The 16,482-nt window shown below is 38.6% G+C and overlaps 1 protein-coding gene across 2 annotated transcripts in view; it reads left to right on the top strand.

Moving 5' to 3' along the window:
• Nucleotides 1-12,934, top strand: part of atf2 (activating transcription factor 2) — a 24,720-nt gene extending 11,786 nt beyond the window's left edge. For both annotated transcript variants that reach the window (XM_060876556.1, XM_060876557.1), the window contains exons 9-12: nt 1,383-1,556; nt 2,066-2,272; nt 6,097-6,202; nt 10,841-12,934. In XM_060876556.1, the coding sequence (XP_060732539.1) occupies nt 1,383-1,556; nt 2,066-2,272; nt 6,097-6,202; nt 10,841-11,049 (696 nt within the window). In that variant the 3' untranslated portion in view covers nt 11,050-12,934. The remainder of the gene's footprint in view (nt 1-1,382; nt 1,557-2,065; nt 2,273-6,096; nt 6,203-10,840) is intronic.
• The last annotated feature ends 3,548 nt before the right edge of the window (nt 12,935-16,482 follow it).

Here is a 16,482-nt window from a genome sequence, read left to right as displayed (position 1 = left end):
TAATGAATCTCTCTTCTCTCTCTTAGCCCTCAGTTGCCTTGTTCACCTGCTGTGGGTGCATTTGTTACCTGATGCCTTTGACTTGTTTTTTGCACCATTGTTGCTTCCCCCATCTTCTTTTTTTTCCAGAGAGATACTTTAGATCAGTGATGTATATAGTACAACGCTTTATATCTGTGATATATATCGCACGTTGCCAGAGAATGGCCATATGAAGACGGACGCGATGCAATATGGCTGGATGCTTCAAGCGGTGTGTCTGGATGTCATTCAGCGTGTGAGAGTTGACATTATTGTTAGGCAGCTGTGGGGAATGTGACAGGCTCAGTGGGAGGCAGAGTTAGGAAAGGGGTGTTGAGCGCTGAGGTCGCTATGCTATACGAGCTACGGCTCGCCCGGGAGAGAAAGATTTCCCTGACAGGAGAGAATCACGTCCGTCTCGAGGGAATAGGAAATTAGCTACGACAGCTATTACTCCTCTGGAACAGGATGCAGGGAAGCATCTGTTTTTAGTGGTGATGAATATGTTGTTTTAATCCTTGCCTCCCGCTTTCTCTGGAAGTTAATTACTCTAATCTCCTGTACCTGCCTCTCTCTAATGCGGTTTAGCTCTCTGACTTATGAGAGGGGCTGCTGGAGCAGCAGTTTTGCTAAAAGAGAACAAACGCTTATACAGACAGTAGAAAGATGAGCGTTTTGCTTCTTCTATAATTTGCTGTACTGCTGGAGGAGGTAGATAACCGAATAAGTTATCCAGTTGCATTTGAGCATGCGGCTTAATTAGACGTCTGACCACAAGTCATTCTTGCACAGTAGCACGAATCCAGGGTCTTGTACTGAACACAGTTTTATCTGTCTGAAAGCAGAAGAAAGCAAAACTGTTTTTTACGTGTATGAGCGCTGCAGTAATTCTATGTGGAGTTGTTTTATTCATAAATATAAGAATCATGGATTCAATTTCACAAGGGTCCAAGTGACCAAGAAAAATTTGGTTTCATATGTTTCATATTATTCAAGCATGAATTATTTCAAATGAAAAGAAATAAAACTTTTATTTTATTTGGAAGAATTCACATGTAATTGAAATACATAATTTGTTTTGTTTTTTTAAATAGCCCTTTATATATATATTTCTTTTCAGAAAGTAAGAAATATAAATGCTAAGAAATCTCTGAACAGATACGACACAAAGAAGCTTTATTTCAACCGATGAAATCAAAATGATTCTTGGTAGAGAAGCTCACTGACACGTTCAATCTCCAAAGGGGATTGATGCAGTTTAAATGAGTTTGAGTGAATTTATTTCTCATGATATTGTGACTTAAGATGGACCGTTTCTGACTCTTCTATTTCCCTTGTTATCTGACCCTGGCTCTATGCAGAAGCTGAAGGCAGCTCTCAGTCAGCAGCTTCCTCAGGTAACGAACGGAGACACGGAGCAATGTCGCGCCGCCAGCGAGACTTCGCCCCCAGTCCCACCACCAGTCCCACCACCAGCTGAGGAGACATGTCCACAATCCCTACAACAACCAGCAACGTCAACCACAGAAACACCTGTGTGTAGTAGTTTTACATGTTAATACTTGGGTCTCTGGGAGACAGGAACCTGTCACCAAAACCTGTTTTACCGAAGTCTTTAAATTTTATTTGTTTGCTGCTTTTAACAATTGACATGAGCAATTCAGAGGTGAAAGCGGTGAGGAAAAAGTCCCTGAGACAATTTTAGGAAGACGTTTTGAAAAGGAACCATTATTTAAATATTAATTTAACATTCAATTGAGCATTTGAACAACAAACTAGTGTTTTCTACCAAACTTTATTCTCCTTGCAGCATAATGTTTGGTTTTATTTTATTAAAAAATGGGCAAGCAGTGCTAGCAAGACAAATTAGAAATGAATTAAATTTTTTGTTGGTGGTTTTACATATTGTAGTAGAAACTTAATCTGTATTTGTCTACATTTTAAACTATTGGAGTTGAAAAGTGCTATACAAGTTTTTTAAAAAGTTATTTATACTCGTGCATGTCATTGTGGTTCATTTGTGCGTATTGGTGTGTGTTTATAGGCATCACCAGCCACGCCCGCTCAGCACACACCCAGTACAGGTGGGCGGCGCCGCCGGTCAACCAACGAAGACCCCGACGAGAAAAGACGAAAGTTTCTGGAGAGAAACAGAGCAGCGGCCTCACGCTGCAGACAGAAAAGGAAAGTGTGGGTACAGAGTCTGGAGAAAAAAGCAGAAGACCTGAGCTCAATGAACGGACAGCTGCAGGTACACCTTCAACACATTACACTCACAGTGGTACAGCCAGACAATAGAGAAGTCAAGAGATGTTTCAGATTAGTAAAGTAAAATAAAACAGAAAGGACCAAGAATAATCCATAAATAAAATGTACATCAGAAACTGTTTCTCTTTAGTACCTGTCCTGTTTGTTTTGCATGATTACAAATTAATTTTCTACATAAAAATGGTTTATTTAACATTATTAATATTAAGGAAACAAAAAAATATATATCTTATACAATCTGTTTTATTAATATTCCCATGTCTAGTCTAAAATAGCTAATTATATTTAAGGTACGAGTTCGAATTTAAAAAAACTTAATCTCCATTTCCTCAAGATTATATTTTAATTCCACTGGTACTGTGATATGAAAACTGAGCACTGGCTCCTGAAAAACGCATTCTGCTGATAATGACATGGTTACCACATGGCTATACGTAACCATGTGCTTATAGATGGATTCAGTGGACCAGTAAGGTATCATATGACTCCAGTATGCACATTTCCCTTTTGTGTCTGACATATTTTTATGTCTGAAATAAAAATGAATATATAAATACCGTCAAGACCAAATAGGTATTTGTGCAAATGTTCCAATGCTTTTATTTGGATACAATGCTGTACATTGGATAAGAAGTCTGGTAATAAATCTTTTTATTGATTTATTGACATTAGCAGTTTTTTGTTCATAATGTATATTAGATAGATAGATAGATAGATAGATAGATAGATAGATAGATAGATAGATAGATAGATAGATTTTGAACAGGATTAAGAGGGAAAAAAATAACGACCATTTTAATGTAATCTTTCTAAAAAATATAGCACTTTTTTCCTCATACCTTGAGGACCAGCTGATACCAATCCCTGTCTTTTATTGCTTTATTGTTTTAGTATTGTTCTTGTATTTTTTCTTTCATTCCGTATTGTTTATTTTTTCTCTTTCTTGTTCTATTTTTCCTGAATCACCTCATTTAAACTCTCACACAAAAATCGCTTGCATTCTAAATGTAATAAATATGAACTATAATTAAATTATTATTATTATTATTATTATTATTATTAATAATAATTATGTATTATGGTATAAATACAATAAAAAACAGTGAATACATGCATGTAAACAGTTCCAAAAAAAACTATTTACCCAGTTCCAATTCTAATCATTTGTTAAAGGATCTGATCTCTTGATGATTTTTTTAAATATAACATATAACAAATATAACATCATATCATTAATGTTTTTTATTGATTATTAATAATCATGTCAATAGAATGTCCAGTAAACAAAGATAAAGTAGTGTGTGTGTGTGTGTGTTTATAATGTTATGTTCCTACCCTGATTAAATGCTTTTACTTCCCTGACATAGTGATGAAATCATTAATGGTGATTAAGAAGTGTTTTGTTCTGACAGCTATGGTGAATGTGTGCACACGTGAGTATGTGTGTGTGTGTCTAAGCATCCTGCATTGATACATTGCTGTCAATAAAGACATTTCCTCCAGATGTCATCGGCACACAAGCGTGTCGTCTCTTCTGTCTGCACGTTTAAGAGCTGGCCCTGGAACTCTCCCAGGGAAACCCGTCTCTTTGAACCGCCATTTTGCGGCAGGCAATTAGGATTCGCTCCTGACAAGTTCGAAACAGTTCATGTAACTGTTGTCTCTGCTGATAGGGACACGCTAGGCTATGAGGCGACGTGTTCCAGACAATTTAATGAGATGTGCCGCTGTTTATTTGCGTGCTGTCTGTCCTGTTTGTCCATTAAGGGGTGGGGGCTCCAAGAGGGGAGAGAGGAGGAGGAGAAAACGAGAGTGATTAATTTGTGATGGAGAGACAGGCGGGGGGTGCTGATGAGATTGTTGTAACTCTGCTTAGGGTTAAATGAACACAAGCGGATAAGGGGGAGCAGGGAAGGGGGAGCAGGGAAGGAAGGAAGTATATTAAAACATACCAGTAACTCCAGAGAGCAGAGCAGAGCTTCATACTGGAATAAAAATGTAGACCATTAGAGTGGAGCGTTTTATGCAGTATGTTAATCAGTGCCATTAGAGTGTTGTAATGTTCTCTGTCTGTCCCATTGGTTTTGCTGATCAGCAAAGAGCCCTTAATGATGTACGATTACTTTGACATCATCCTTAACGGGCTTTTTAACGAGATGTTGGCGCCAGCCGGCCAACATGCTGCACCGGATCTGCGTGTTAGACCACCTTTGAGGCTCCACAAATATTATTACCACACAATAAATGGTGCGTGGAGGTTTCGAATTCATTAGTAATACTGGGATGATCTGTAAAGACATATATGATACTGGGAAAGCACTGAAATTCCTGCACTCACAGCTTTTCAGGTTGGTGATTTGGCTCCTAAAGTGCTTTGTCCCTTGCTGAACAGTGGCATGTTTGCTGTTGTGCTTTCTGTTCAATTGTACTTTTGGAATTTCTCCCTTTACCCTAATAACTGTGTTCAGTTCCTGTCAAAGACATGTGTGCCTATGTTTAGTTTGTAATTATCTGCTTGAGGCCTACAGTGCTCTCATATTGCCAGTAGAATTGTGTTCTGTAAAGGGGTTACATGGATCCATCATTGTTTTTATGGTCAGAAAGGAGAGAGGGTTAGATAGAGTAGAAGACTACGGTACGAGTGCAAGAGCCGCTGTGCTGGTCGTAATGGGATGTTGCTGTGCGCTTGGTGAGGAGATCCACAGCTCCACCAGCTGTGTTTAAATCTGTTCCTCTACAGCCTTGCCTTGCCAACACCGCCAAGTCCTAACAGATGGAATCAAGTAAATTGGACGCTTTTTACCCGAATAGATTAAAGCGGCAGCCATGTTTTAGAGGATAGGAGAAAGCACTTAAATCTGCCATGTCGCAGTCTGGCCCCTCTCTCATGCCCACGTTCCTCTAAATCCCCTTAAAGTCACCTTCACTGTTAAACGGGCCCATCTTTGACACGCGCAGCACGGCGTCCCATGGGAGCAGTAAGAGGAGAGTAAATCTTGGCAGAATGGGGTGTGGAGTTCTGCTGACGGAGGGGATAGCACTCTCTCCTTCTGTCTTTCCCTCATCTTATCTTCTCTACTTTCCTTTTTTGAGGGTAATGGCACAATAATTCACTTTGTTTGAACATCAAAATTCTGTAGTTTACACAAGTAAGCATGTTTTCCAGCAGTGATCATGTTGAAACTTGGGATAAAGATGTTTTGGAGATCATTGTTGCTCAACTTTTGTGGTTTAAACCCTTAGATAGTAAATTCTACAGACACAGAGGATCCTAAGAAGTTTATCTTGGAAGAAAATGGACAAATTCAAGCCAACGGAGGCCATATAGGGAGGGAGAGAGAGAGAGGGAGAGGGAGAGAGACAGAGAGACACATAATACACTTTTATTTGTTAATATGGTGTTGTAAAAGAAAACGGACACATTAATTCTCTCATAATTTCTTTTTCTTTAAACATGGTTGAAAATAACTGTTTTTAGAAGCGAGTTTCTGTACCCGATTAAACTAAAAAATACACCCACAGACTCCCACCCTTATCCGCATCTGTTCTCATTTCTACCATATTGTCATTATAACTGTTGTGGGTGTTTTTTCTCTAGTGTCATTGTGCCATTTTGTTATTGAGGTCTGTTGTTGCTATTGTTGTTTCTATTCACATGAGCTCTACCGATCAGATCCAGACATCACCTCAGCTGAGAATGGATATGTACTCTGACATGTTCCTGAATAACGTAAAGCTTATTTGTTCCTGTCCTAACATGACTGTGATCTCATCTGGATGCGTGTATCTCGTTTTCTGTCTCTGCAGAACGAGGTGACTGTGTTACGGAACGAAGTGGCCCAGCTGAAGCAGCTCCTGCTTGCTCATAAGGACTGCCCAGTGACGCTTATGCAGAAGAAGTCCGGCTTCCACTGTGAGTAATGTGAGGTTTAGCAGAGCACTCCAGTTTAGACACGAGTACTCGACTTCCTTATGACAGAACAAACTAAAATCAAAGCTGCATCACAGTGTAACTCCAAAGCCACAAATCAAATCATGACCTTTCTTCCTTGTTAGCTAATTTTCTTCAGATTGTACATGATTTAACAATATTAATGATTTTAGATCTTTGGCTAAAGTTCAGTGACTTTTCCCAGCCTCTAAGCATGCTTTAACTTTTGCTAAGGTTTCTGAGATAGAAAAAAGTCAACAAATGCATGCATGTAGAAAGAGCCCACTTTTCATAATCCAATCAAATCCTGATGAATAAAACCAAAGTCCAATGCACCAATGCAGTTTTCCTCAGAGGCCATGTTGTTGCTCAGAGCCTTCGCATAAATGTAATTGTGGATTTTTTGAGAATGATTTCATTTAAAATTATTAGCACTTTAATATGATCCCAGCAGAATGTTGTGTTTAACATGAACACGTGTGGAAAAGTGGAAAATTGCCCCATGATGTCATTATGTTTTCTTCTTCAATCTCCTCCTGTTTTTGGAGCATCAGTATGCCCTGCAGTAGCCAAGCTTGCTTAACAGGCTGTTAGAACCCTCATATTCTGCTTTCATTTTTCATTCTTTGGCGTAATTGTGACGAAATATGGAGACTAAGATATGAAATGACTTTGACTTTGAAAAGATCCTTCATACCAAACACACAGATTCACGCTTAGCTTCTCAGGTTTTTTTTAATGATTTTCTTTGTATATAAATCATAGGTTGTATTTTTTTTTTTTTTTTTTTTTTTTTTTTTTGTTTGTTTGTTTTTGTTTTTTTAATTAGCAATGTTGTTAGCAGTCTTTCTCCTTTCAAACTGCTACCTCGTTCACTTTAAAGGTAAATGAGTGTTTCTCAGACAGAGGGGCAGATGTGATTCTGGCACATCTTTAGCCGTTATGCTCTAATGACATCTTATGAGATGAGCAGATCTGTAGCTTGTCTCCCATATGCAGCCACTTCATATCAATTTGCTGTTGTCAGCGGAATGAAGGAGCGTTTGTGGGAGGCTGCTGCTAGCGGCCGATCCTCAGGCTCGCTGCAAGAACCAGAACTTGATGGTTGCCTTTGTGTAAGCGTTTTCTGCCGGGTCCTCGGTTACAGCACTTCCTCAACTTTTTTTTTTTTTTTTGTTAACAAAATTACTGCTAGATCGTTTATGTGTGTGTTTTGAGAGAGATTGAGAGCATAAAGACTCCCCGTGTCTGTCTCCAGAGCTCAACGAGAGAGCCACAGAAGACGTATTGACCATGATTGCAGCTGAAATGAGTGTATTATAGCACCACGGCTGTCCTGCTGCAGACACGCCACCTCACTGCCACGCCGTTCATTATCCAACGGCATTGTTAAAGCAGCAGCACTGACACATCTCCTGCATATTATTGGAGCAACGGTGGTCGGGCAGGATGAGGTTGTCAGGGAGTGAACTCATTTGCCGGTGTCTGGTTGGTGCGTTCGGGGGAGCAGAGTGAGGGCTGTGGTACTGGATGAGACCATCCTTCACTCGTGTTTGTGGTGGAGTGCAGTATGAGGGGTCATATATTAGAAGCATGCTGAAATAAGATGGAGGTTTGTAATATCACTTTGTCTTTTTATTTTAGTAAACAACTAGATGAGGTTCTCCGATATTTATTGCTGGCATTGCTACAGCAGATGGTCATATCTGCTGTCTGGAAGTTCTCTAGTGTAATGAAAGAGCACTTTCTGTGGTTAATATATTAACTGAGCTGAATTATGGATATGTAGCTGGCCAGGTCAATCTCTTTGGTTCAGCGTTAGTTGCCAGGCCTGTGAGGTCCACATGCTTCCGCATTTCTGACTGTTAACACTATTGATCATGGCTCCACAGTGGCAGGTGTGGGGGAATTACCCAGGCTGCCCTGCAAACATGGCAGGCCATGCCTTGGCTCGGCAATGCGCATAACCCATCTGCTCGTACCGATTAGATGATCAGAAACAAATGCGAGAGAGAAAGCGAGGGAGAGAGATAGGCAGTTTGAGGAACCAGAAGTGCTGCATATGATAATATATCTCACCCTGTGCTCTTCTGTATAAAGGCATTAGGAGTAATTACAGGAGCTTGAATATGCAGAGTACAAAATGCTTGGTCTCGTCAATTTTCACTGAGTGCGACCTTATTCAGAGCTGTCAGGAGTGTTCATGGCCTTCAGGTAGCAAGTTTTGCTACATCACTTGATAAGAACCTGGTCTCACACAATGCTGTGAGTTTTTTGTTTTTTTTTTTAAACCTGCATGACTTAACAGACTAAATAAGAAGCGCACACACACACACGCGAGATAACAACCCCCTATGTTAATTATCAAGTGCCATTTCAGCGGACTTTTGCATCATTAGCTGTATTAATTATCATAGTAGTCTGCATTTCTTTACGAGACAGATAGAGTTTTTTTCCTCTCCTCCCTCATCAGGATCCAATTAATTCATTGCGATTGTGGAGCAGCTGGTGGCATTTGGACTGCGAGTCTCTGCCTCTCTCCAGTGTGAGCATCATTAAAATCAGGTGCTGTAATCATCTGTCGCTGCAGTAGTTGGCAAGGTAGCAAGAAACAAATGAGAACGCTGGGAGGGGTGCGAGGGCTCAGCCACACGCCACTGCCTATAATACACCCTTATGATGTTGGTTTAAAATGACATTGTAACTTTAATTAAAGGTTACAAAGCAAGCACGGGGAATAATAAAATGCAAAGCATGGATCAGGCTCAGAAACTGAGTTTAATAGCAATTACGCGTCAAATCGAGTGAATAGATGCTAGCTTGTTTTGCATGCTGTGTTCACAGGGTCAGAACTGTGGCATTGCAGTGTTACATTTATTAAAGTTTTATCTAAAAATTGCAGAAACAGTACCATGGCCTCTGGAGAATGTTCATATTATGTGAGGGAGGTTTTTTGTGTTATGGTTTCAGGCACTTTTGCTGGAATTTTGTTTGTTTTTATAATGTTTATTTCTGTCTATGTAACACTGATCCTTTTCTCCTTGCGTAGTATTAACACCAGTCTGGTGTCAGGTAAACGGTAAACACTTTTTCTCTTGTAAATGGGGCTAACAGTTTTCAGATGACAAGCCATAAGCTTGTCTAAGCTCTTGGAAGACAATGCAAAGCATGTATTTTTTTAATGTGAACATGCAGACTCCTGCTTGTTAGCTGTTCCCATAACAATACTGGAGACACTGCAGTCTTTTGCTTCCAAGGACAGCACGGCCAATCGAGTCCTCAGGGACGCCTGGCCAGAGCGGCTGAGTCTCCACTTTGAGTCATAGCTGTATGATGCTCCTCTATACAGCCAAGCATTGCTTATCCTTCATAATGAAACATTACTGATGGCATGCCATGGTCTATGAGCTGAACCTCTCAGTGGTCCCAGCATCCTGAGAATATCTGCACTGTTATACAGTGCTTCTTTGCACTCTCTGCTAAGGAAAATGTGTTGAGTTTTAAATTTATGTTCTATTCAGTAGAGCCAGACGAGAAAGCATCGGGAATGACAACGACTGAAATGTAGTCCAGGCCAAGTACAACGTTTTACTGTCATCGTGTCCAGTGCAAAATGTTGTTTTGTTATATTTAATGATATTGCAAAATTTCTGATTTTTTTTTTTTTAAGTTAAATCAACTGTTTTTTTTCCCCTAAACATTTTGAGTAAGCTACAAAAATCTGAAGCATCCTATTGTGCATGTAAATTGATATAGATCTTATAGATTTTATGAATTCTGCATTATCGAGTCAGTAAAAAAACATTTTAAAGATCCATACATTACGTTCCCCAAAAAATAACGGTATAGAAAAATGTATATTTGTCAGGAAAGAAAGCATTATTTTAGTAAAAGATCACTTTTCAGACAAAAAAATAATACCTAAGGCTGCTGGATTATGCACGCGTGCGCGCACAAAAAAAAAAGAAGCAGCAAGTCAGACAAGTCAACAGTCACGCAGAGTCTCCAGAAGATCTGTGTCTGGTTCTGCAAGATGCTCAGTAACACTTAGCTGCTCATTTCCTTATAAAACTCAACATATTATTTCAGGGGAAAAAAGCAAAGGCTTATTAGTGTTTACTGCATGTTACATCACCTGACATCAACATTACCCAAAATTACTGTCAGTTTTTTTTTTTTTAAATAAAATCCAAATAATCTACACGTTTATCAAACATTGTTTATCCCGTCATTGGGTAAAATGAAATTCCCAAAGAACAACATGTAATGAGCAGAGAAAAAAAGTCAGCATTAAGGTTGAAATAGTTTGATTTCACCGTTTAAAATCAGACTTCAGGAAGTTATAATGATGTCCTAACATGCTTTTTTTATGCAGGTGGATTTCAGGTGAATTTAAACAAACATCTGTTACGACTGTGTGTGTTAACTTAGAGTTTGTTAATGAACTTTATTGTTTGTTAATGTTAAATAATACTGAAAATAGCATTCATGTAAAGTAATAGCAAATATTGCAATATACGGTATAACTGATTATAAGCATCTTCCCTTTAAAGACTATTTTGTGTTACTGTAGTGTTCTCAGGTTGTTTTGTTTTACTTTGTGCTACTTTTCTGTTTCAGTGCTCGATAAGGAGGACAGCAGTGAGGAGATGTCCGTCCCTGGCAGCCCTCATAACGAGGCCATCCAGCACAGTTCTGTCAGCACATCCAATGGCGTGAGCTCGTCTACAGCATCCGGCTCTGCCACTGGGCCAACCACAGACCAGAGCACAGAGGGGGAGGAGTCCAGCACGGCCCCGGCCACTCACACCCAGCCCACTAAGAGCTGATCGAGATTCTCTGTGGTTACTTTTATTCCTGGCAGCCATGTTGACGTGATGTTGAAAAACATCCCTCACGTTTCTTCAGTCTGGAGAATGCTCATCATCACGTTTACTTAATTTGCCATCAAACACATTTGAACAAAATGTAGTAAAGATGCAAATAGATGGCACTTTACAAACCATGAGCAAGATTGTACCGAATGTCTGATTGTTTTGTTTTGTTTTGTTCCTTCTCTTTAGTATCCATGTTTATTTATTACATGTACATGATTATGAGTTATGTGACATTGGAACTCTGTAGTATTGACTGGCTCTGTGTGTTTTATATAAGAGTCAAATGCCAAAGTGTGTCCTGGCTCGACATAACAGGAAATTGAGTTTCTCCAGCACTACTGCAGGCCTACGGAGAGACGGAGCAGCCACGTTTATTTCTTTACGCCTTTTCCATTTTGCACATGAGGAGAGACAGGTTGTTTACTTTTTTATGTAGTGTTTGACTGTTGATACAGACAGGTCTGGCAACTTCTACGCCTAGATTTGAATACATGCATTATTTCAAATCTTCGACGATCGAGCGCAGTTTAAACACTTTTTTTCCTTTGTGAGTGAGTTATTGGCTTCGTCCACAAGCGCTATGATGTGGGCAGAATGTTTAAAGTAATCTTAGGCCTGTAAAAGCAAGTCTTAAGGATATCTGGTTTAGAATCATGTCTTTTAAGAGCAAAGCTTTGATCAACATTCCATGAGTAGTTTGTTCCAGTTGGGTAACTGTAGGACTGTAGAGCATATTTCACCATACAGACGTGTCTTTGATGTTGATTTTAGCCGTGCCATTTTTAAAAAAAATGTATTAGTTACAGATATTGATTTGTAACTGATGAATACAGGCAGACGGCCGTATAAAAGTAGATTGTGTTCTCAGATCACAGAGGCTTTCATGTACATAATGTGGATGGAGTGGGAGGCTTTTTTTTTTTTTTTTAATTTATTAAACGATTTTATGTTCCTTGCCACTTGCTGTCAAAGGGACAGATTTTGAATCCATCGTGTTCTACTTTACAAAACACTGTTAGATAAAATACGACTTTTACTGTTATTAATTCAATTCAGTTGATTGTCAGATACTGCATTCTAGGAAACACTGTAAATTGCATTCATGTTGATAACATTGTATATGATATCTGCAGAGATTTTGTGCATTCTTTCTGTTCTTAGGTCTTACAACCTTTCATTTCATAAGAATAGTGAAAATGTTCTTTAAAAAAAAAAAAGGAAACACTTGGAATAGTTTATTCCCTCCAAACGCTAAAGTAAAGAATAATTATAATAATATGACTTTTGAATGATTAATATTATAATCAGGAGATCATTTCTGAAAATAAGGACAATGGTTCAAATTAAATGTACTTTATTTAAGTAAAATTCTTTAATTGCAGTTGAGTAAGAGTAACTCCTAGTATCGTCAGTTAGGCTCAGATTGCCTTCTCTTAAGATATATTGGCTTACTACTATGTAGTTTTATTGATGCATTACTTTTTTCTACAGGTACATGCCATCTATTTAACAATGGTTTTGTTTTACAGGTTAAAAATTTAGTCTGGTCACTGTTCTGTGCTTACTTGCATGAGGGACTGATTCTCCGAGAGAATTAGACTGGTATTTTAATCATGTCTTAGTTGGATTATTGCTGTAGAACATGTTAAACTTTTCTCATTCAGGAGATGGCAGGTTTACTTTCTGCTGTTTGTTAAACTTTAGCCATGCTGCGGAAGATAAGGATGTTACTATTATTGTGTTGGCAGTAAACTTGTCATTTTCGTGAAAGTTATGTATAAAGTTACATAAATTAATACAATGTTGTAATAAATCTTTTAATATCTCTTTAAATCTATTCCAGGAGTGTGATTTTTTTTAACTTGTTAGATGATATGTTTATCACCTGTCAAGCTTAGTTTTGTTGGATTTTTCTAACAGTTTGTTTTGGTCTAGTCTGCCATCTTCTGGCGAAACCTGGAAACAATACGGTTGGGATCTGAAGCACCTGGAAATAATTTGTGCATCTTAACTCTCTTGTTACTGTCAGTTAGTAAATAATTCAACAAGAGTGTATGTAGATATTACTGTTATAGTTTAATATATAGTAATATAACTATTTCTAATATAGTGACTGACGAATATTCTGTTACAGTGTGTTTGTTCACATGGTAGCAAATATTTCCAGTGTTGACTTTCTAGGATTCGAATATTCGTGTTTAAACACATTTAATTATCAACCAACCAGTTAGCTATTAAAGTTTGCTGACATTTCATGTCCTCGTCATCAGGTTAGCTGTGCACTGGATCTTGTCAAAACATCTTTTTGAGGAAATCTAGTGTTCAGATCTTTTGCTTGGGAGGCGATTAAACGACATTAAAGGCTTTTTTTTGGTGCATAGCCATAAAAACATTTATTTTTCTTGCCTATTGTTATTCCTTCTAAATGTAAAAAGTACTAAATGTACTTTTTCGTGATTTTCCATGATTTGTATTGTATATATACATTATGAATTATATTATACATTTAAACAATTAATTACAGATTAATTAGTGATTTATGAAAAGTGCTTTTAAAATCAACATCATACTATTGTTTTTCTTATATTTATAACTATAATGTATTTAGCAACAACACAACCAACATGTCATGATTATTTTTATTATGGCCACAGAATATTTGAAAAGCTCTGAGAGTCTTGTATCACTGGCAGGATGCAGTTTGTGGATTATTCTGTTATGGTTCAGAATAAGCAGAGGATTGTGATCATGTATCAGGCCTGACGTCTATCATTTCTTGAATATTTCTGCAGTTTTATTGTAGAAAATGTTATGGCAAGCTAATACATAAAATATTAAAGGTATTGGTTTGTGATTTCTGATCAGACAGGGCAATTCGTCCACAGACCATGGCAAATGTGAGTGAATAGGACCAGACCAGCCAGAAAGAATGAACAGTCTGTATACTAATAGTCAGCTGGATATCCAGGGTCCCCTGGTGGTCCAGCAGCAGGATCCTGTGGTCTCACCCCCGGAGCCCAGGCTCGCCTCCCAGGCAGGTGTAACTCTCAGGGAGGAATGTGGCAGGTAGCGGTGAAAAACCTGCGCCAAAATCTAATGCGTGGATCTGCTGTGGTGATTGACAACAAATTAGCTGGACATCTCTTCCTGTTTGGCCATGATATCTAAATAAATTGATCACACATTTTGTAGAGTACACAAAGTGTAGGAAGTTTTGTAAATGACTCTAAAGTACAAGCTCATGCCTGTGGCTTTCTGTCTGACTCCAGTGTAAGTGCACAGCGCTGGAAGTGACTGTCACAGAGAGAACAGAGAATGACCATCTGGATGTAAGAGCATGCATCACTGATCTTTCCTTCTTTCTTGGCAGTTTGTCCGATTGGGTTAGAACATCTAGCAACTAGTGCAGCTGGGGTTTCATATTTCTAAAGAGACAAGACTACCACTGGTGGCTGGTTCGGGTATAACATTACCTTCTAAGCGTTTCCTTTCTCTGTATGCTTGATCATAAGCTGTGGAGCGTTCCTGCTCACCCTTCTCTGAGCGTGGTATCTGTCACCATGATGGGAGGTTTGTCTGGTGGCCCGTGAGCCATTGCCTGAGTGGGTTGGCTTTGATTGAACATGGCTCTGCGCTCTGCTGCACTGCTTGTCAGCACCATGGATCACTGGACTGCTGATAGCATGGAGGTACTGACCTTTCAGAGTTTCTGGGTGAGAGCACCTCACTGTGATATGAAACTCTCTCTGACTCCAGCCACCTCTCCAGGATCAGTAATCTACAGTCACATTTCCACACATCGCCTCTCAAGTCCAACGAGTGGAACTGAGTGTTGGAACTGAACACCTGTAGATTTCAGTAAAATCGCCTGTTGTTGTTCAGCCACAACATGGGACAGGCTGAAACGGTGTTGTCACCGACATGAATTCTCAGAGGTTCTCAAGATTTTAGACTGAAATGATTTGTGTTTAAAATATCTTTATTTCAATTCAGTTTTAGGGCCCTTGGTTTTTATAGCTCTCTGAATGCAGAAAAAATCAGCTTTGAGAGTCTGCTAAAGCTTAAAGACAAAACCACTATTTCTCATAGCCCTTAAACACAATTCTTTGAATTTAGACAAAAGATTGTTTACACAAGACAAATAACAGAGGAATGAAAATTATTATAGTGGCCGTGTTGTCTTAAATAGCTCTGTGTCTTTATGTAGCACCAGGAACCTGGAGATACGTCATTTTACTTCACTGTGTAATGTGAAATGTGAAAAGTTACATTATACTAATTACAATACAAACATTCAAGAAGAATAACAATAAAAATCACAATATTGAGAAGAGTTCTAGGTTTGGAGTCGACTGAAGCTGTACTTGAGATAGCACAGCAGACTTACAGGCACTATGTTTCCTTCCTTGAACTGATCGTGCGAGGTTCTGCATCCAGTGCAATCCAGTGTAAGAGCACAGAGCTGGAGGTGACTGTGATTGCCGAGGGCTAGGTGCTATTTTATTATATTATATTTGGCTCTCTTTGAGTCGTTGGCTTGAAACCTCAAACATAAATCCTTGTAAATTGGTGTGATGATAAAATGTTCCATTATTAAATGTCCTGACGGAATGTGAATGCAAATTCAGACCACTTAAATTAGCAGGCCTCTGGAGAATAGATGGACTTGTTCTGAGATGTTTTGAGATTTCATATATAAATCTGTCTGAAATTAGTCAATATCAGATTTATGCAATATACTCTGTCAGACACACCGGCAAAGATTGCCATTTTATTGTCTGTAGATAATTGCTTGGTTTAATACTTTTTATTAATTGCTTGGTTTAATACTTAATACAAAATACTTTTGATGTAAAACCTAAACTTTACAGTTGTTGTCTAGAACATCTAGAGCACCAGGCATTCCTACTTGAAGCAAAGTTTTAGATTTAATCCTTAATCCTGGAAAACAATAGGAATTCACCCTTTAATGCATGGCTGAAGAAGGATTGTTCTGCTGCTACAATAAGCAGTTTAGTATGAAATCTACATAAAGCAACTGATCCTCTGAATGCATCAAATCTACATCTTGCATGCATGAATACAGCAAATCTACATATTGCTTACTCTGTTTCATCAAAAGCACACCATTACTTTAACCTATAATTTATCCATGTAAAGGCAGTGCATAAAGAGATACAAATTTCAATGTGGAACCTTAACCGTAACAAAATGTTATACAATAAAATGCTTCCAGGAATGCATCCAAGGAATGACATCATTTGAATCACATTTGACAGAAGGCTTTCACTGCCACTCTGGCCTCCTGTACTGTATTGTTAAAAAGGGAAATGAGCATTCACCAGAATTATGTTCTAGAGAGAGTCTTCTTGTAGCAGTCTAAAC

This window comes from Tachysurus vachellii, chromosome 8 (assembly GCF_030014155.1).
Source record: "Tachysurus vachellii isolate PV-2020 chromosome 8, HZAU_Pvac_v1, whole genome shotgun sequence".
Classification (NCBI taxonomy): Eukaryota; Metazoa; Chordata; class Actinopteri; order Siluriformes; family Bagridae; genus Tachysurus; species Tachysurus vachellii.
This window is presented reverse-complemented; position numbering and strand designations above follow the sequence as displayed.